The 21,605-nt window shown below is 41.4% G+C and overlaps 1 protein-coding gene across 1 annotated transcript in view; it reads right to left on the reverse strand.

Moving 5' to 3' along the window:
* The window catches only part of TOX (thymocyte selection associated high mobility group box), a 295,661-nt gene extending 285,771 nt beyond the window's left edge, over positions 1-9,890 (reverse strand). Inside the window, exon 1 of the mRNA XM_035011207.1 lies at positions 9,789-9,890. Coding sequence (XP_034867098.1) covers positions 9,789-9,890 — 102 coding nt within the window. The remainder of the gene's footprint in view (positions 1-9,788) is intronic.
* Between the last annotated feature and the right edge of the window lie 11,715 nt (positions 9,891-21,605).

Below are 21,605 nucleotides of genomic sequence, written 5' to 3' on the forward strand. Positions count from 1 at the left end.
TTATTGAAAAGTTGTTTTCCTTCCAAAATGTCTCCTTAAATAACACCCACAATCTGAAAACATGCTCATTTGGGAGCGCACCTACTTCATTATAAAGGGGCTCATGACTATAACAACCCTACACTAATTCAGTCATTGGCTGTGGAAATGGGAAACATGTTTATGGGAGAAAATTAGTGTGAATATATATTCATCTCCTCTGTGACCTAGCTCAGGTTACAAAACCTTTATCACACAAGTAGCCTGGAGTGGAATTACTGGACTCGAGGCGAAGGAAAATGAACAGATATGCTTTTAAGGTGTTCATAAATATTTTGGAAAGAGAATAGGTGGTTTAGGTGCTTAGGGGTGCTGACCTTTGGTGTGTTGATTAGTGGGACAATGATGCATTATTAACACACAGCAGCTGTACCTGAACCACTGCCATGAATATAATAGCCTTTTATAGCCATCAGGGGAGTGAGGTAGGAGGCCTTTATTAACCACTAGACATGATTAGCACATTATGTGAACTTTAGTAGGCAAATTATCTCTTATTGAAATACAATGTTGGTTATAACTAATTGTAAACATGATTTTTAAAACTTCCCAGTGAACAACTACGTTTTACTACCGTTCTCCTCATTATTGGCTGGTAATCGACGAAAACGTGTTCAATTGTGGGCCGTACCCACAGGGGCTGACTCTCAAAAGGCAGATGTCGTCAGTCACTGAAGGCTGACTTTACAACTATTTGGCATTACAAGTTCAGGGATATTAGGATACATGCAAACTTTCTCTCTCTAATTAAGTAAAACTGTTCATGAACTAGAAAAGCTGCTTTGGGATTTTTCTTCCTCTTTATTTCTTTAAGCAGTTCTTAAAAGATTAGTTTTGCAGTAAATTTTTGAGAGTTACCTTGAAAAGTAACAGCATAATTTATTTCAAAAAGCTTAATTTTGGGAGAGAAAAGATTATCCCATTAGCCTTAGTAACTGAACATAGCGCGGAGAGTCCATTATGAACAGTCTTTTATGCCCTGGCAGAAAGTCATTAACATAAAATAAATCATTAGCTTTGATATTAAGCTTCTACTATCTGCAGGTTTCTATGATTAATGTTCATGACTGCATCTGCCAAATGATAAAATATACTTTTTGTTGAAAGGTTATCCTGACTCTTTATTATTAACATTTCTCTTTATACAATTGTTGCTGGCATTTGGGGCTGAGGCCTGTTGGCATAGAAAGGAAGAACTGGTTTTTACAATGTATGAAGACGCCAATGAACGTTACACTTTACCCCATCATTTTTTTAAATTAACCATTTAATTGAGTTAAAAGACTAAAGAAAAATCAGGTGGTGCACAGATATGCTTTCAGTGTAATTGGACTATCTTTAGACCCAGTCGATCCATTCGGTAATTAATCTTGCACACTGTATTTTTGCAGCTCTGACCCATCCATCAGAAGAAGGTACAGAGGGGCAGGCTCGCTTCCCTGAAGTCAGGAGCTGTAAGAGGGCATTCCCTCTGCAGCAGTTGTACTCAACTTTTAGCTTACCTCCCCATGGGGCTAAACAGGCAACAACTCCGAAATACAAGGAGTGGGCCCAGAACATGGTATTTTTCTAAGGTCTAACATTGTTTGAATTTTTGAACATCTTTCACCACAGGATTTCAAAATAACCTGTCTCTGCTGACTCCTTAATTCTCATAAGACTTCCTTGATACAAACATATTTTTTCTAGTGAATACTTGGCAGACTGGGACACAGGTGGATTAAAGGTTTTTAGTGTCAGAACTTTTACCAGACACAACGAAGTCAGGCTTCTAAAGAGAGTGGAAAACAGAGGGGGAGGGATCCTATCCTTTCCATGGTTATATTTATTTTGCCTAGGGAGTAAGTCAACATAGGTTTAAGGGCCCTCAGATTTTATCTCGAATCTTGAACAAAAAGGGGTCTTTTCTTCAGAGAGGCCTATGGTTTTCCTCAGAAAGGTCTAGTTCTTTAATCTTATCTTAATATGCCCAATTAAAGCCCTAGCATTGGAAAGCATCTTCTCCTGTGAAATATGGCTACGTTTCTTAAAATGGAATGGTAATGAAGCATTCCTACAAGCCAGTATGATTTCCCTTGTTGTTGTTGTACACATTGATAGATTCTGCCATTTGTGATAAATTCTCATGCATGTATGGCCAGAAATATATCCAGGACATGAAGAACACATGAAAACACCACTCACCCACACCCACACACACACACCCACCCACACCCACACACACACACCCCAATATCTCTGACTAGGTAACCCCCAGATAGATGCTCTAAGACATCAGTGGAAAGCTATTCTATGTAGAAGCTGCCATCGTCACTGGTGTGGATCAGACACATATAACTTGTAGGTCTTCAGAGTAACTCAAAATACTTTATATTTTCTTGGCCACTAGCAAAGCTGCTTATCAACCAACCATGGCCTTAGTTTAATTAGGAGTCCTTTCAAGATAGCTTCATAAAAGCACATAACTCAGGAATGAAAACCAATAAATACTTGGCTAAAGCAGAAGCATTTAAAACTCCAAAGTGAAAAATGGCCAAACGAAAAGCATTAATAGTAACATTGGTGCGTGACCTTTGGTATTATAAATATGTATAAATGATGATTTTTCATGAGTAAAATGGAAATCTGAAGATAGTGCTTAAAAGTTAGCTTTAAAATTATTCATCAAGTAAGGCAAACTTGCCATAGACCAAACTACAGAGGTCTGGAAAAATATTGGTACCTCCTGTCATGAAAGAGCAGGGGATTTCTTTCTGGCATTATCTTCCTTCTGGTCTTTTCTGCTGCACCATCAACATCCAAGCACAGAGCAATATAATGTTCCCATTTTCAAAATGAATGCTATAGGGAGAAACATGTTGTAACCAGGAAAAGCTCATTCAGGTTAATGTGAATTCCATGTCTCAAAGTATTATGGAAGAACAGCTATAATTAACAGTCTGTTGGCACTTCCATTATAAACCACATTTCTAAGCAGTTTATAACTCAACTGTTTTTAATGAGAAATTGCTCTTTGGGATGAAACTTGGCATGCATGGTTTAAAACAAAAAATTCTCAAATTCATTAGGGCAGATGTAAGCTGTATCGTCTTGGCACTCCAGCTTCCAAATGGACAGTCCATTTAACACGATTCAGTACCGACTGCGGGTCCCATCAACCACTGGAGACCACAGACTATCTGACTCTGAGAAGTGCAAAGATCAATTGAAAAATATATCAATAACACCAAAATGGAAGTAAAGGAAAGGCGAGAATGTATCTCTAGCATTGGTAAAAGTAAATATTCCCATATTTGAATTTTGCTTAAGTTCAATTTAAACAAACAAGGTGGCATTCAAGTCTTTAGATGCTTCACACGGAAGCTTCTTGCAGGCAAGAACTATAGTTGGGGCCACAGTATTTATTAACTATGGTTCACTACAGTCTTGTTTTCTCCTAAGGTGTACATTTTAGATTCTTGGATTTGGTTGTATACAATGTAAGTTTATCTTTTTTTTAAAAAAGATTTTATTTGTTTATTTGACAGAGGGAGACACAGCGAGAGAGGGAACACAAGCAGGAGGAGAGGGAGAGGCAGAGGGAGAAGCAGGCTTCCCGCTGAGCAGGGAGCCTGATGCGGGGCTTGATCCCAGCACCCTGGGATCATGACCTGAGCCAAAGGCAGACGCCTAACGACTGAGCCACCTAGGCGCCCCTACAATGTAAGTTTTATCTTAAACAATTGATAATATTTTTAAAATGTAATTGTTAACAGCATTCGATCAAGTCATGATCATTACATTTCATTTTTATTGAGATACAAGATAAATATTCTGCGTTAAGACTTCCCAGGAACCTGGAGATTCACGTTCAGAGAGCTAAAATGTAAGATAAGTTATCTAAATTGATTAGTTAAATAAGTTCTGTGTGTCCTACTCTTCCCATTTTAGTTCTCCATGCACATTCTGATGAGAACACTTAAGTCTGTTAACCCATTTACTTTCTGTAAGCATAACTCACCTAACTTGGCCAACTAAAGATCGGGAGACCACAGTCCCACTTTCATACTATTTTACAACCTAAATAAAGATTTACCACTGAAAGGGATGTTCCAGGAGCTGTTTCCAAGCTCTAAATACACTGTGCTTAAAATGTGGGGGGAAGGAGGAAACTAGTAAGAGCTTAGAAATGGCCACCCTAGTTATTTCCCCTCATAGCATCCTATCTATGGTTTCTTGGTCTATCATTGCACAACCTTATGTCATTCACTCAGACGGGGAAATGGAGAAAAAGAGAAGAACCTAATTTGGGATTTTAAAAAGTGGATATGAACCCGAAGACTGGCAGATTCCAATTTCCTTAACCAGAAAATAAGGTCAGGTACTGGAGGAAGAATGGATATGTCAACGTGATGATGGTAACAGTGATGACAAGCAGGAAAGGGAGCATGCTCTCCAAGATAACCACAATGCTGAGTCACATTCCTGAGGAGAGGGAGGAGAGTTCACATTAGAAGGTACAGACCTCCCAGGTTCAATTTAAGATTGGGGCGGAGAGAAGCCAGGGTGCCAGGCTCTTCCTGGATTGGAGGTGTTTGGGAAGAGGGGAGGCAGGAGGGGGGAGAGGCAGGAGGCATACAGATAGACCTGCTGCTGAGGGCAGGCTTCGAATCAGGACAGGAAGGATCACTAGCAGTTGAGAAATATCTCCAGGGTCTTTTCAACTTTCTAGTATCCTAGCAAAATGTTGGAAAACACTAGAATAAATCATCCTTTGTAGCTAAATAAGATTTTCCTCCACTTCTCTACTGTTATCCCTCTCTTGAATTGAGCCCATCACAAAAAGGTATGGCCACAAAAATAGTTCCACATAACGAAACCAATATTTGAGACCCAGTTTGGGTCCCAAGAAAGCCACTGTTAAACCTGGAACTTTCCCTTTTTCTTCCAGGTTCAAGTGCCTTATTTCTTTCCTGTTCTTACATCCCCTACAATCACATCATTTAAAAAAGATCTACAATAAGCAGCATATTTAAGATAGTATTTAAATATCAGTTTAGTTTTCCTAACTAAGCAAAATATTAAAACACTCCTTAATATCATTATTCAGTAACTTTAAATATATATGATAAACTGTGAGCATACTAAACCACATAAGCTGTGTTAAAAATAGCATTTGAGCTCTCCAAAACCCATAACTACAATTTTCTCATAGACATTTAAAATTGGAATTTGTGACAGTGAAATATCCCACAAAGTCAAGATAGCTACATTTGAGGTTTTTGTATGATATCTGATTTAGTGGCCAAAACCATATGATTGCTTGTTTTATGCTCTTTCTTACCTATAGAAATTTTATTTAAAGCACGTTTTAAGGACTTTAAAACTTAAGAAAGATCCAGCCAATAAAACTCTCAGGGGAATTTTAATCACACTAATGATGTCCCAAGTATCAACTATGAATTTACTAAAGTCCTAGAAGTTATGGAGGTGGATAAGAGAACTAATCAAGCATGATGCTCTAAATTGCTTATAACCCTCCCCTTCCTCCTCCTCCTCCTCCTTCTCCCATCCTCCTCTTTTTTCTTACATTTATTAAAGCAGGAATAATGACTCCACCTTCATGTGTGCTTGCACATCCTGTATTTTAGATGTGATGAGTTTTGTCACATTAAAGTACAAGACATAATGCTCTGACTAAATATGAAAATAAGCTCAAAGGAGATTTAGCAGAGACAATAATGAATCTTGTTTTTCTCAAAAGTTATTGAGTGTTTAATGTTAGCCCTGACATTTCAATGCTGAGTTCATCACAAATAGGTCCTTCTTCCTATGTTTATATGAAAAGATTATACACTGTCCTTCCTCATTTCAATGACAAAAGCCCAACATCCCAAATGGCCATTATTCTTTACTCTGTATAACTAGTATTAAGCATGGGTCTGTGTCTTGGACTTCCCTGTGTCTAAACCAAGCAAAGAAAGATTCAGGACCTGATTCCACAAAAGCAACCACTGAGAACAGTGAAGACCATTATTTCCTCACCCACTGCTGGCAGAGGTCAGCATCCCTGTGATTAGCCATGTCATAACATCATTGTATTACTGCTCCTTATGTGGGCAGATACTGAGCAAGAACTGAACACATCACATCACTGTAAAAATGAAAAAGTGCCACTTCTTTGTCCCAATTTAGCATAAAATCAGTGAAAACAATCTTTACAAATGACACTGCACTAAGAAACTGAAAGGAACTGTTATTACTCCGTAGGTATAGATTTAAACTGATGCTCTGACACCTTCAACTAGAACAAAAAATAGGACTATATTTTACTACTGCACTCCAGTTGTGAGCTCCTTTAACGCAATTTCAATTAAGGGATACAATGTTACTTAAAATAGTCTTAATTAGATGAAACTGACTATGGTACCATCTCCCAATGTCTGCAACGTAGCCATGCTTTAAGTTCCAAGAGGTGAACACTGTTACTTTCAGCCTGCATGTTTCTGTCCAGTCTAAGAGCTACGCTGCTCTTTCAAAGGCTGACCTATATACAGCAACATGCCATCCGTTCTCCTGTTTGTATAAGAGATGCCTCGCACCGTTGCCATAACCAACATCATCCGCATTGTTCTCACTTTTCTCCCGCAATGGGCTATGTGAAAATGGAGGCCAGTTTGCATAGTGATGTGCTCATAACGTAATGTGCTCTTACAATAGAGCAATAGTAGATTAAACTGTTTCCAAAAAAATTCCTCCTCTGGAGTTTATTGACTGAAAAATGTAAGTAGCGTTTTGGCAATCTATAGAGCAGCAGCGGGAAAGTGTCAGCAGGGTAACACAACCTCCTTTTAGTTTAGAAAAGCTTCGGGAAGACGATATTCATTTTGTAGATTAGGGTCTCTTCTAACATTGAAAAAAAGATCATTGGGAAAACTATAGGTACAACTGCATGATTCTGAAGCACATAAAGATACTGGTTCCACTGGGATTTAGCACACCAACTTGAACTACAAAAGTGTTGACAGATTTAAAATAAAGATAATTATTAATTTATGATCTTATCAACCTATTAAAAACAAATAACCTGACAAAGTGACTGTTTCTTGTAATAAACCACATATTCATTACACCTCTGAAAGACGCAAGGTTTACTTTGCTGTCTTGGCTCTTTTAGGGAAGTCTGATCCAACTTGTTTTTACTAAATGTAGATGCAGATTTCTTATTTCACCTCTTCCAAACTTCTGCCTATCTTCCATATCCCTGCAAATCCACTTGAGTCATTGCAAAAATGAATGCTAGTTGACTACATTCTAAGCAACTAAAATAGTGAAGCTGGATAGAAATTGTGTACCAGTGGTGATCATGACGGAGTAGAAAAAACTAGTGTCTGGATTTTCTGGGGCCTACCAAACCTACTCAGTATATTTAATATAATCGGGGGATCAGTGACAAATATATTTGATAGACTGCTATACAGAGAAAGGCAGGGGAAGGCGTTCTTCGAGAAGCACTTCCATGAAGTCCCTTCCTACTATTGGAAGTATATCATGACTTTGCATCTTTAAAAATCCATTATTCCCTGGATAAGTTAAATAGAAGACTTGCAACTAGTCTATAGAAAGGGTGGCTAATTTGCATTTAAAAAGAACAGTTTGCTCCTCATACACGGGGGGACTTAAAAGGAACTTCAATGAGCTAGTAAAGAAATTCTGAAGACTTTCTAAATTAATTTATTCAATTCACAGCACAACCTACGAAAATTATTTAAAGCACTTAATTGGAAAATGATTTAATATATTGAAGTAATTCTTGATTTTCCAAAGCATTTAACTTTTAAATTAAATCTGACCCTACTATCACAAGAATGACAAGTGAAATGTGTATCCAAGTCATTACCTTCTTTTTGGAGCCTAAAATCACCGATAAATCTAATAAGATTTGTCCAGTTTCACTGCCAAAATGGTTCTAACTTTTTGGTACTGGTTACTACTCTGGAAGATGTGTTTACTATCCATGATAGGTCTGCTACTTTTATTATTTTTGTTAGTATTAGTGCTATGAGCAAAACAGAATGTTACACACACAAAATACTTGCTTATAAAGGCAAAACAGATTTTAAAATAAAAGAACTATGCCACTAACAAATAATGAAACTTCATCACACAAACTTCTCTTGCCAAAGTTACCCGAGCTTTCCAACCTGTTCGGAGCTAAAGAGCTCCCGGTGCGATAAAAAGCCTTCCTGCCTTGCACAAGTCTGTATTTCCTTCGTTTCAAACTTGCCTATCCATCATAGGCATACAGCACATCCCTTTTACTGAGCCTTACACTGTACACAACATCAAGGAGCTTCTGCCCGGAGTGATATCTGTGGTTCACTTAACTCACAGTTGTGTGTGTGTGTGTGTGTGTGTGTCCCGACTGACCAAGACTGAGCTGCGAGGGGGTGGCGTGGTGGGGACCCCGGGGGATGAGGATGCAGCGCGCTAAATACCTCTGTATCACGTAAAAAAAAAAAAAAAAAAAAAAGCTGTTTGATGATGCCTCGCCACCAGGCAAATATTAGGAGTCCCAACGATTTATCCAGTGGAATTCACCGAGGGGCCGACAAGGAATTGCTTGCAGCGGATAAAGCATCAGGCAGGTTGAGCGCGAGCTGGGCGTCTAAACCACTCGCCCAGCGTCTCAGAGAACTCATTCCTCCCCGCCGACGTTCACCAGGCGGGACCGCGTACACACGTCCAATAAGCCCGAGGCGAGAACAGCCGTGGCCCTGCGGCTGCTCTCGGAGGCCAGTCCCCGCGCGTCCTCCCTCCCGGGGCCGAGAGTTGGAGAAGCATCCTCCCTTCGCACCCCCTAACTATTCTATCTATGGGACAAGCGGAGCTCAGCAGTAGCCCCGGCCGGCTCCCCCCGCCCCAACCCCCGTCCCGGGCCACCCGCCTGATCAGCCGCGCCCGGGTCCCGCGCGGCCTTGGCACCCGGGGTCACCGGGCTGGGAGTACAGCCCGGCATGGGACCCTGCTCCAGCCCCGTGCGGAGTGCTGGAGCTTCGGACGTAAACTCGACGCGCTCGCCCGGCTTCTAACAAACTTGCAATTACCGCCGCCCCCCAAAGCGGGAGTTGTCCCCCAAACCCCACTACCCCGCTGCACCCTGGCCCGCAGACCGGCGTCCGAACACCGGGCTCGGCCGCCCGAAAGGGTTTGGGAAAACAAAAGACTTGTGGAGCAATTGTCCCGGCGGGGGGCGGAGGCGTCTCCCTGGTCCCTGCACCCCGACTCCCGGCTGCTCCCCTGGCAACTAATCCCGGTCAGGGAAGCGGTGCCACGAGTCCCCGCAGCCCGTGAGAGGGCGGGAGGGAGAAGGGGAAACTAGAAAATAAACTGACTTCTCTTACTCTCTCTGCCTCCGTTCCCGGACCCCAGACACACCCCCAAAGTATTCCGTGGTTTTCTCTTAAATTTTTTTAAACGCCCCCCGGCAAACCTAGTCAGGGAGCCTTAGTCGCGGACAGCAGGAAGGAAAGAATCCGAGCAAATCGTGTCACTTTCCGCACAATCGCGGTGTTTGGCAAACCCCCGGAGCTGCTGCACAGTATTTACTACCCAAGAGCACGCAGGGCTGTAGCGGGCTGCGAGCCGAGCGCGCCTGGGACCGGCCTCCGCCGACCGGCACCGGTAGCCGAGCCGGCCCGCCGCCGCCGCCGCCCCCCTCCCGGGATCAAGCAGCAAGAACACGGTGGAAACAAAAGCAGAGCGTTCACCTTGTTGCAATAGTAGGGGTCCAGGCAGGGAGAAGGTCCCAGACAGGGAGCGTCGGGCGCAGCGGCGGGCTGGGCTGGAGGTGGATAAAATCTTACGTCCATTTCACTCTCACATCAAGCAACTCCTTTTCTTTTCCTTTTTTTAAAAAAAGTGTTCAGCAAAACAAGCTTAGACAGAACAGAGAGAGGTGTCTGGACTCAGGAGTAAAAGAAACACCTTCCTTCCCTCACATCCGTTTGTGGTTTGTTTAAGAAGAAGAGGAGAAAAAAAAAAAAAAAGAAAAAAAAAGAGGGGGGAAAAGCGCTCAACTCTCCCCCAAGCCGCGGCGCGCACCCGTCGGCGCCGAGCGCGCAGCCTGCTCCGCCGCCGCCGCCTCCCGGTCCCGCCGCCGCCGCCGCCGCCGCCGGGCAGGTAACTTCATGCGCTCATTGTCCCCCCGCCCGCCGCCCCATCCCCGCCTCCCGCGCCCCTCGCCGCCCGGCACACGCGCTCGCGCTCGGGCTCTAGGTCCTGGGCGTTTTATTGGAGTCTCTGAGTTGCTCTGCTTTTAGTTTATTTTCTCCACCTTGGAGGCCTGGGATGGGGGGAGGAATGAAGAGGGGGACAGGGCGGGAGTGGGGGGTGAACGCCCCAGGCCGGGCGGGGTAGGGTGCGCGGCAGGACGCGGGGCTGCTCGCGGCCCAATGGCTGCAAGCTCGGGGCTGGGGGCCGGGGGCCGGGGGCCGGGGGCCGGAGGAGGGAGGAGCGGAGAAAGAGGAGGAGAGCGCGGCCGGGAGCGGGCCGGGGCGGCGGAACCCCGCGGAGCCTCCGCTGTGCCCGAGCCGGGCTCCTCCCGGCCAGCGCGTCGCACACAAAGGGGCTGCGGAGCCCCACCACCGGCGGCCCCGGGGCACGGCGGGGAGCGCGCAGCAAGGGGGCGCTGTGGCGCACCCCGCCCCGCAGCCCCGCCCCCGGGCCCGCCCCGGCCCCACCCCGCTCCCACCGCCCTCTCCGCGGCGGTCCCCACCTCTTTCTCTGCGTCCGCCACCTCCCCTTTGGTGGCTCTCCCCGCTCGCATCTCTGCGTCCCCACCCCTACTCCCAGCCCCTGGTGGATGCGGCTAGTCCACGCAGCGCCGGTCCTGGGGACCGGGAACCCGCAGGGAGCGTGAATCATCTGTGCGCTGTAGTGGGCTACTGGGCTAGGGACCCGAAGGGGTTGCAGGGTCTACCCCCTTCTGTCACTCGCTTCCGCCCCCAGCCCTCACCTCCCAATGATCTGTGGACCCACTGGAGGGTTCGCAAAGCTAAGGCAGCCCTAGAGACTCTAAAAAGACCACAGGGGTAAATCAAAGTGTAAATAGGGAAACAATCATCAACACACAAGATCAGGCTAGAGGGAAAACACGTGGGCTTGCTGGTTGCCCCTGATGGGATTCTTGTCTTTTTGTAATTGGAAGCCCAGTGATGCTCTTGGAGAGGCACGGAAGACCTGGAATCAGCCTCCCCATTTCTCTGGTCGGTAAGTGGGAGGAAGTCACTAATCATGTTTTCCCGCCTTACCTCTGAAACACAGAAACTTGCAACTTCGTTTTTTTCCAGATGGCTGGAAAAAAAAAAAAAAAAATCCGCGTATTTTGGCTGTAGTCCAACAGATTTATCCCTGAGGCTCTGTCCTTGGTGGGAAGTCCAGGCAGGAGTGGGTGATATTTACCTTCCCAGGAGGAAGTAGCCTGCAGTAGGGCCCAAGACCCTGCAAAGGAGCCTGGAAGTACTTCATCCTTTCCACTTGTTTCTGGTGCTAAGGAGGATACAAATAACATTCTGTCACCCCACGCAACTGTACAGTGCATGTTGATTGCCTACTGCTCTGTACAACTTTCTCACAGCTATGTTGTTTCCTCTGCAATTGAGAGCCTGTCAGGTACAATCAGAGAGATCTGGAAGAAAATCTATGAAGAAAGTATAAGAAATGATAACATCATTGAGTGTCTATATGTGGCTTTTTAGGAACCTTTTACTAAGCATTGCTTTGTACTCCTTGCATCCTTTTTCTCTTAAACCATTGTTTTCTTTCTTCCCTTCATCATTTTTATAAGTTGCAAAAATCCAGCACTTTCCTTATCTCAAGATTGACATGGTGGAAATTGTGTAGGGAGAGAGGGCAGTATGAAAAAAGAATTCCTCTCCACTGGATTCAGAAGAAACTCCATATTTACAGGTCCTTTGAGGCATAAGATAAAATAAAAAATAGAAAATGTTTTCCCTCTCAATAAAGGTCTTTATAATAAAATTTAAATGTTTTGTGTTTTGTATTGTCAGTGTTCAAAATTCAGTTGTAGATGCTAAAATATGCTTATAGGTATTTCCACAATTAAAAAAAAACTTTTGAATTTAATTTAAATACTTCCAAGCTTAAATTTCTATCATCAATTGAGCATTCATTATCAACGTATTACATCATCTCAAAATTCAATTCTGAAAACTTCCTTAGAATTGTAATTGATGTCTGTTTGAGGGCCCTATGAACATCAGGAAGATGAAAAGTTTCCTTATCAACATTTTGACACCTAGGGAAGACAATGATGTCTATACTTTGTTCCCTAGGCCTACTACTTTGCTCTGTCTTGAGGAGAAACCCAAATGCATGGGAACTGTGTGTCCCTCTACTTAATTTGGACCTGGTTTCTTCTGTGTGCAATCAGTAGAGTCAAAGTGGCATGTTTGTGCATGGTATGGTGTGAGGGGTGGGAATGTGAGCTTTTGATTAAAAAAGCTCTTGACTCCAATCACTCATACATGGAGAGTAGACCATGAAGGTCGACTTCATGGGTCGGGGGAGGGGGATACATGGGAATGAAAATGGAGTTAATGATCAATCATGCCTTCCTGATGAAGTCTCCATAAAAATCCCTGAAGTTCAAAATTCTGAAAGCTTCGGGGTTGGTTGACCACATGGAGATCATGGAGAGTGGCTCCCTTGGAGAGAGCATGGAAGCTCCATGCTTTTTCCCACATACCTTATTACCCTATGTTTCCCTTCCATCTGGATGTTCATCTGTATCCTTTATCATATACTTTTATAATAAATGGGTAAACAGTAAGTAAACTGTTTTCCCTGAGTCTTGTGAGCCACTCTACTAAAATCATCAAACCCAAGGAGGGGGTCATGGGAACATCTGAAGCTATCAAACTTCTGATTGATAGCTGATCGGTCAGAAGCACAGTTAAAACCCTGGGCTTTCAATTGGCATCTCAAGTGGTTTTCTTGTTCTTGGGGCAGTGCCAGCAGTCTTGTGGGGTTGAGCCCTTAGCCTATGGGATCTGATGCTATCTCTAGGGAGATACTGTCAGAACTGAGTTAGACTGTAGGACACCCAGCTGGTATGACAGAATTGCTTGAGTTTTTCCCAGCTCAGGTGGGAATGTGAGCTCTTGGTTCAAAAAAAAAGCTGTTAACCTCAATCACTCATACATGAAGAGTAGACCGTAAAGATCATCTCAGTGTGATCTGAAAAAAATATTCTCTTTATGATGTTCCACCCAAGGCCCATCACATATGGAAGGGGAGCAGTTCTCCCAAGAAAAACTTGGGGGAAGTTGAATAGCTAAACCAATGAGTAAATCTTGTTAATTTGGGAGATAAAAATAGTAGAGAGGCATTATATTATTTTTCACTTTATAGGACGTTCAACTCTACATCATGGCTAAGTTTACTAATTTATTTGTCCATCTATTTGCTCATATATTACTCAACAAAGACATATAAGCAGAGTAAAGCTCTATGCTATATATTAGGCCTACATGTAAGAACAAATTACTTAAAACAGTTTCTGTTTTAGATGTGTTCTAGTCTTCTAGAGCAGTATTTCCAACTTTGGTCAGTGGAGTCACCCTAGACGCTTTGAAAAATACTCATGCCTGGGCTTCTCCCCCACAGATTCTGTTTCAATCCATTTAGGGTAGGATCTGGGCATAGGAGTTTTTAAAAGCTGTCCAGTGCCTTATCACTTTCAAGAAAGATTGAGAACCAGTGGTCTAGGAGGAAAGATAAACATGGGCACAAAGGGAATGTTAAAAGCACAAAATTTTCGTGTGAATGAATTTCCTGGCTGGGTTGTTATTTTGTGTTGGCTCTCACAAGGGGACATAGAGGGTCACCACTCCAGGTCCCCATCATCTGCACTGCCTTTACAGAGACTTGGTGTGGCAATTGACTCAGTTATTCTAACGAAACGGGAATGAATTGCCGTAGAGACCCAAATTACAATTTGGTCATCTAAACTAGGAACTCTCATTACCAAAATGTGTGTGTCCATGAACAAAACATCTCCTTAATAGTATTGATGTAAGAGAATTGATAGCTATCCTTTCTGAAATGCATACTATGTCCTGGACCTAGTCATAATTTCTTTACATTTCATTTCACTTTCTTGTTTAGTTTTACAAGTTACATTGGAAACTATAACCACTAATTACAAACCACACTTAGCATCTCATTTTGTTCCCTCAACACTACCCATCTTCATTTTAATTATAGTTTCATAATTGTTGTGTTTTCAAATTTGCGCTTGTTTCCATTGACCACATTTTATGTTTACCGATTCTTTGTACTGTGGACGTAAGTCCTAAACCTTGTAGTAATGTCTCCAAACTACACACAGAATGTTCTGCATTAGGGACAATATCCTCTACACAGTCAATCCTATCCATGACTTATAAGAGTCTTATAAAAATCATTCAACAACAACAACAAAATGGCACTTCTTGAGGGGTATTTTTGGTTAGCTTTTGGAGTTAATTTTCTTTAAGGGTTAATAGCCCTCTCTATATGGACAGTGGGGATGAAAGATCTTATAGAAGGATTTATTTTGAAATGCCAAATATTGAAAATCAAAGCATGCTGTATTTTATAACAAAATTAATATCAGTCCTTCACTGGCCTTCTCTTATTTAAGGGTGAGCTTTCCAGTAATAGCTGATACCTCAGTCTCTCTTGTAGAAGGAAACCTCATTCTTTTAAAATACCATACATTTGAACACCTCGTATGGGCCACGTTGTATTATAAGCCATCTTGTTATGCATGTGTTTACAGGTTTACCTTCCTAACAAGATTATGGTTGAAATAGGTATGTCTTTTTTTCCTTACTGCCTAATCAACGCTGAATCCTACCCATCTTCAAGGTTCTAGAAACATCATCAATGGTTTTGATAGGAACATTTACATTTTCTCAATTTACCAGTTAGAATTTACTGTTGTCCAGAGGTTTGGTTTTTTTTTTTAATAGTTTTCTAAAGTAATTTAAATGTAAAATAGAATGATATGCAATCCATAATATAATGCAGTGGGAGAACAGAGAGTACTGAAGTTTATTTCCTGGGGAGACTAGTGAGAAATGACTAGATTGTAAGTCTTTCAACCAGAAAATAAAGGATTTCAGAACGATGAGGAAAGTTTGAAGGAAATGATATAGGGTCCACAGATACCTCACATGGTACTAAATGACTCATAAAATGCAGTATTTTTTACATAATATGGGAAGGGGGCCAAAGCCTGCACATCTTACCACTGAGTGTGGGACAGTACTGTAATCTTTAACAATATACAACATTTGTGGCATAATAGCCATAATGGGACTCTTCAGCTATTTTACACAGCAATAATCCAGTCCTCTCTCATCAGGATAGACTGTGAGGACAAATCCTTTCAAAAGCAGAATTAGTTCCTTGGAAAAGAGCGAGGCCACAATTATCCCTTAAGTAGGAGCAGCTGCAACAGGGGATTGGCCTGGAGCGTGGCCGTGAAGTGTTTCTCCCAAGCAATTAAAGGGATTTTTTTAATGCAAACTAATATTCTATAAAAAGTCACTCGGAAGGTGAGTAGGTGTGGAACTGCTGAGATGAAAGGAACAGTCCTTTCGCTGTACCTGAGTTAATATTCCGGCTCTAGTAAATGCTATTTTGGTGAAAATGGACAATCACAGCTCACCCGTTCCCATGAATTGGAGCCCGAAAAGGACCCAGAGTAATACAAAGGAAAGATAATTCTGGCTTACTTGTACACTCTGTCTTATCTTGAACTGTGTCCATAACTCTGTTTTGTTATTGTTGGTTTTCAAAAAGACATGATGAGTCAACAGGAACACTTCAATTTAAACTGGGAAGGTATCACTTGGGTGGAAACATAAATATAACCCACAGGACTGAGGCCAGTCAGTACCTCGTCTAGAGTGAGACGAAAAGGGATGAGAACTTAGTTTTTTTACCACAGAGATGATTAAAGGATTGGGAAAATAAGATCTTTAAGAAAGATTAAAGGACCTGACTGGAGGGGGCATATTCAGAGGGGGCAATGTAATATCCTCAAATCATGTATCTCAAGAGTTCTTTGACAAACAATGAGAGAACACCTCCACTGAAGAAACAACGTAAGAAATTGGATGTCATACTAGAGCATTGAGGATTTAGTCACACAGGGAAAGAATTTTCCCCAGGGATCTTGAATGTATTGCCAAAGGAGAGTGTGGGCTCTCCATAGGACTGGGTGTAACATCTCTGCCCCCAATAAAAGTTTGTCAGGTCACATGACCCAAGCACCCAGGGACACCCCTCTTCTTGAAATACACCTTCCTTCTATATGATCAAGTGGGCAGAGGGTTCAAACTTAGCTCTAATTATCTAAAGGGTTTCTGTGCTCACAAATTTTGGATAGCATAAAATGAAGTTCATCCAGACAGGGACCCAAGACATCTCTTGCAGTTCTTTAGAGTCGAAAAATGCTTTCTTTTACATTAGATTTATCCCTGTATATTTTCAAGAACTTTGGTAACAAAGAAAAACACCTGATCTTGCTGGCAAAATTTAAGACGTTATAAAACTAGGAATTAAAATGTTTAAATTAAATATTAAATATTGAAACTTGGAGTTAACTCAGAGTTAAACTATTGGATACATTTTTAGAATGTTACTTTCATAAAAGGATAATCTCACGTGGTAAGGATGGCCTTATAGGACCATCTTGGAGCCAAAGATGAAAGAAAAGGAATCCTCCCTGCTTTATAATAGTGTGTTTTAATGTGTAGCCTTCAATTCACTAATTCAAAAATCATACATTTCGAAGATACCAAGAGACTCTTCAGCTCCCACTCAGGCTGATGGTTGCTACTGACTCCCCACTCATCCCATGAAATCTTCCAGGGCTGATTAGGTAAGTGATTCTGTACCCTTGCCCTGCCCAGTTTCCAGTACAGTTCCTGATCTCTGCCCTGATTAGGTACTCACTATTTCCTTCCACTACAAATCCACTTATGCTTGACCTTCATGTAATGCAATTACTTGACTATCCATGGATTGCTTTAATGTTTCCATTTTGTTCCTAATGGTGCTCCAATATGTCTGTCTGTATGAATGTGTTTGATGCTGATGAGAAGTTCCTAGAAGGAAGAGATGAAATCTCTCTGAATAGGACTGATGGCCCCAAATATCATCAATTCCTTAAACAGTGCTCTTTGCAAGAAGACAACTTAACTTAGCTATTTCCCCTTTGTCTCCGAAGGAGTTAACTTAGGAAGCTACTGGAAAAAATTCAAGATATCATAATATGTAAACACTTCCACTCCACGGTGACAGGTTGGGAAGAGTTACAATAGTATTGCATTCTCTATGGTGCCTCAGCTGTATAATTAGGGTCTAATGCCATTTTTAATTAAGGACATCATCATTAAGGGCCCTCTATATGTTGGGTGTCTTACATAACAATATATGTTGGTGGTAGTTGCTCCTCTGCTCCCCACTCCCTTGGATGCTTTACTCATTTGTGTTTTCTGTGCAGCCTCTATAAGCATTTATAACCCCTAGAAGAGAAATGTACCAGAGAATGAATAGAGAGAATAGCATTTAATCGGAGGGAAGAGGATTAACAAACTCAAAGAGGCTTTTAAAGACAAAGAAAAGTTTGGGAACAACCAGAACAAGAGAGATTGGTATTTGGGGCGGTTTTTGAGGTGCCAAGGTGGGGGTAGGGGAAGGACGGTGAGACAATGAGGAGACCCAGAGGGCGAGTTTAGATCACCGAAACTGTTTGTCTGAGAGCTGGAACTTTATCTTGAAGATATTGAGGCGTCTTGAAGGACTTGACCCCAATACCTTTGTATTGTAATATTTTATGGACAATGAGATTTTCATGTAGTGTTTCCATTACAGTAAGGTTTTCAGAAGTAACCAAAGGAGTTTGTTACCAAAGGAGAAACCAGTTCCTCCTTTTTCTGAGTTATTAATCTGCCATTTTAGTAGCTATAGTATATAAATATGCCCAGGAAAATATTAAGCTGGACAGTGTGATCCTCTGTGATCTACGTCTCTCTCCAGCCTCGTGTTTTCTCAACTTCAGAATACCTCACCTCTTTTCATACATTTGTCACTAGTATATCTTCTTTGATGGAGAGCCTGCTAAAAGCTTTTGCCTTTGTAAGATCAGGTTGTTTGTCCACTTATTGCTGAGTATATTCTGGATGTAAGTCCTTTATCAGAGTCTATAAAAAAAAGTAGTAAGTAAGTTTAGAAAGGTTGCAGGATACCAGATCAGTATGAATTAATTCTATTTCTTTATGCAAGCAACAAACAATTGGACATTTTTTTAAAAAGATTTTATTATTTGAGAGAGAGAGACAGAGCACGAATGTGGGAGGGGCAAAAGGAGAGGTACAGCAGACTCCCTGATGAGTGGGGAGCCCAACTCAGGGCTTAATCCCAGGAGCCTGAGATCATGACCTGAGCCAAAGTCAGACACTTAACTGACTGAGCCACCCAAGCACCCCAACAGTTGGGCGTTTTAAAAAATTATTTATAATAACATCAAAAATATGAAATTCTTAGGCATAAATCCCACAAAATATATAAAACCTGTGCACTAAAAATTCCAAAAACAATGCTGAGTGAAATTAAAGCAGACCTAAAGAAATGGAGAGCTATACCAAGTTCATTGTATGAAGGCTTTAATATAATTAAGATATCATCTGTTCAAAATAATCTATAGATTCAATGAAATCCCAATAAAAGTTTTAGGTTTTTTTTTTTCATTGAAAATAAGAAGCTTACTTTAACATTTTTATGGAAATACAAAGGACCAAAACAATTTTGGAAAAGAATAAAGTTGGAAAAAATTCGTACAACTTGTTTTAAGACTTAGAGTAAAGCTACAATAATGAAGACCACATGATATTGGCATAAGGATAGGCATATAAATCAATTGAACAAAGGAGAAGTCTGAAATAGACCCATAAATACATAGTTAATTGATTTTCAACAAAAGTGACAAGGTAATTCAATGGGAAAATGATTGTTTTTCAACAAATTCTGTTGGAACAATTAGATACCCTAATGCAAAAATAAACTCTTACTTCACACCATATACAAAAGCTAACTCTAAACAGAGCATAGACTTAAATTTAAGAGCTAAAACTATAAAAATAATACAAGAAAATATAGAATAAAATCACGACTTGGATTACACAAAGCTTCTGTAGGACACAAAATGCAATTTGATAAATTGAATTGTAGAAAAATTAAAACTTTGCTTTTCAGAAGTCATTGTTAATGAAATGAAAATGTATTTCACACGCTGGGAGAAAATGACAAATTACTTGTAACCCTTATGTTTTTAATATTCCTCTGACTTTGCTCCTGCTGTTTCCTCTACCCAGCATCCCCTTCGCCTTGGTATCTATCTGCATGCAGAGGTTCTATTTCTCTTTTAGATTCAGATCAGGCATCGAATCGTTATTTTCTTCAGGACAGTCTTGCAGACTCTCCAACTGGCACATTCCAGACTGGTCAAAACATCTATCACACTCTACCTTCCTGGTCAATTTACATGTCTGTTTTCTATAATAAACAATTAGCTCCTTGAGGTCTAAGACAATATTTGTTATGCTTTGTTAGGTTCTTGGCCAACTTTTCCATGCCCTGAACCCCTTTCCCCCAACAAAATAAATTTTGACATTGCCCTCCCTCCAGATACAGCTCTATCACCTCTCACTCTATTATTACTAAACTTCTTAAAAGATTCCCGATCTCTTCTTCTTCACTCTCCCATTTATTCTTCAACCCACAGCAATCTGGATTTCTGTTTCTGAAATATTTTCTATTGAAACTGTCCTTTCTAAGACTCCCATTGAATGTATACCAGACGGTTTCACTGGGCACAGTTTATTTCTCACATTACTTGACTTTCTTGGAGCTTTATAAATTGGTTCCTTGTTAGACTGTGAAGTCTTTAAGTGAAGGGATCCTGCCTTATATTTGTCTTTGCAGATAGACAACTGGGGAGCTTCTACATGAAGAGAACAAAGAGGTAAAGAGAGCAGCATGACAAGAAACAGAAATAAGAGAAACCAAGGGAACATGGAATCCTAGATTCCAAGGAGGAATGTTCTCCAGGAGGGAATGGTAGACATTCACCTGTTTTCTCATTCAATCAATCATCCACACAACAAATACCACACTTGAGAGTGCTTACTCATTGCCAGACACGGTGCTGGGTTCCAAGTCCACAAAAGCTTTTCTATACCCTCTCCTGGATGATTATCTCCTTCCATAACTCCAACTACAACTTATTTTCTAATCCCTGTCAAATCTATGTCCCTTTTCTATTTTCTGACACCCAGGTGCCTATTTCTAACCGTCTACCAGCTATATCTGGCTGTATTTCTCCAGTCTACTGGCCCTCATAATATACACATTAATCTCGGGGCACCCAGGTGACTGGGTCAGTTAAGTGTCTGCCTGCAGCTCAGATCATGATCCTAGGGTCCTAGGATTGAGCTCCGAGTCAGAGTCCGGCTCCCTGCTCCCCAGCTCCCTCTGCCCCTCCCCCCCACTCATGCTCTCCCTCTCAAATAAATAAATAAAATCGTAAATAAGTACACACATAAATTTTGATAAATGCAATACACATATAAATAATTTTCTCCTGGAATGCATATCTCATTTAATGGTTACACTCAATCCCATAGTTAACAATAGGTCTCATCCTTTGTCATTTCTTACCTGGACTATTGCTTTTACCAAGTCTGTTACCGATTCTCCTTACCTACAACTCAGCATCTACACACCCACCATGACTGTCAACCTAGCAGATACTTGGGAGCACACCATTGCCCCACTTAAATGCCTCCAAGAGCCTTTCTGTTACCCAAACACATCAAACCATTTGCTCTCCAGCAATTAGCTGCTTGTGCTTGTCTTAATTTCAAGCATTAGCACCTACTGTTCCCTCAGTCTAGAAAGAACATGCTCACTACCACATATTCACATGATAGCTCCTATTACCTTCAAGACTCAAATCAAATATCCCTTCAGTCAAGCTGGGCTAAGCCCTCCTCCTCCACCAAGGCACATTGTGTAGCCCTTCATTACTGTGCTGTAATGATGATTTGTTCATAAGCTCTTCTCCCATTCTAGATTATATCTCAATCACCCTTGTACTTCTAACATCTGCTTTAAAGACAAGCACAAAAAGCTCGTTTTGAAAGGGCAAGTTTTTTTCTGATTTTGATGTAACCAGCTTCTATTAGGTGTTATTTGGGAATAGTGTCATATATTTTATAGTGAATACAGTAGTTTAAAAAAAGATTCAGCCACTTCCTTAAGCAGTGGTTTATCTCTCCCTCAGAGAAAACCAGAATGAGTTTTTTAATAAAATGATTGAAAAGGTACACTGAATCTTCAATTTAATTATTTCAATTCCTGCAAAAAAAAGGTCTTTCAGAGAGGCTGCCTCTTGGTAAAATGTGATAAAGTTCCAACACATTCTTAAAAATTGTAAATTAATTTATAAA

The sequence above is a fragment of the Mirounga leonina genome, unplaced genomic scaffold (genome assembly GCF_011800145.1).
Source record: "Mirounga leonina isolate KUSES-001 unplaced genomic scaffold, KU_Mleo_1.0 Mir_165, whole genome shotgun sequence".
Classification (NCBI taxonomy): domain Eukaryota; kingdom Metazoa; phylum Chordata; class Mammalia; order Carnivora; family Phocidae; genus Mirounga; species Mirounga leonina.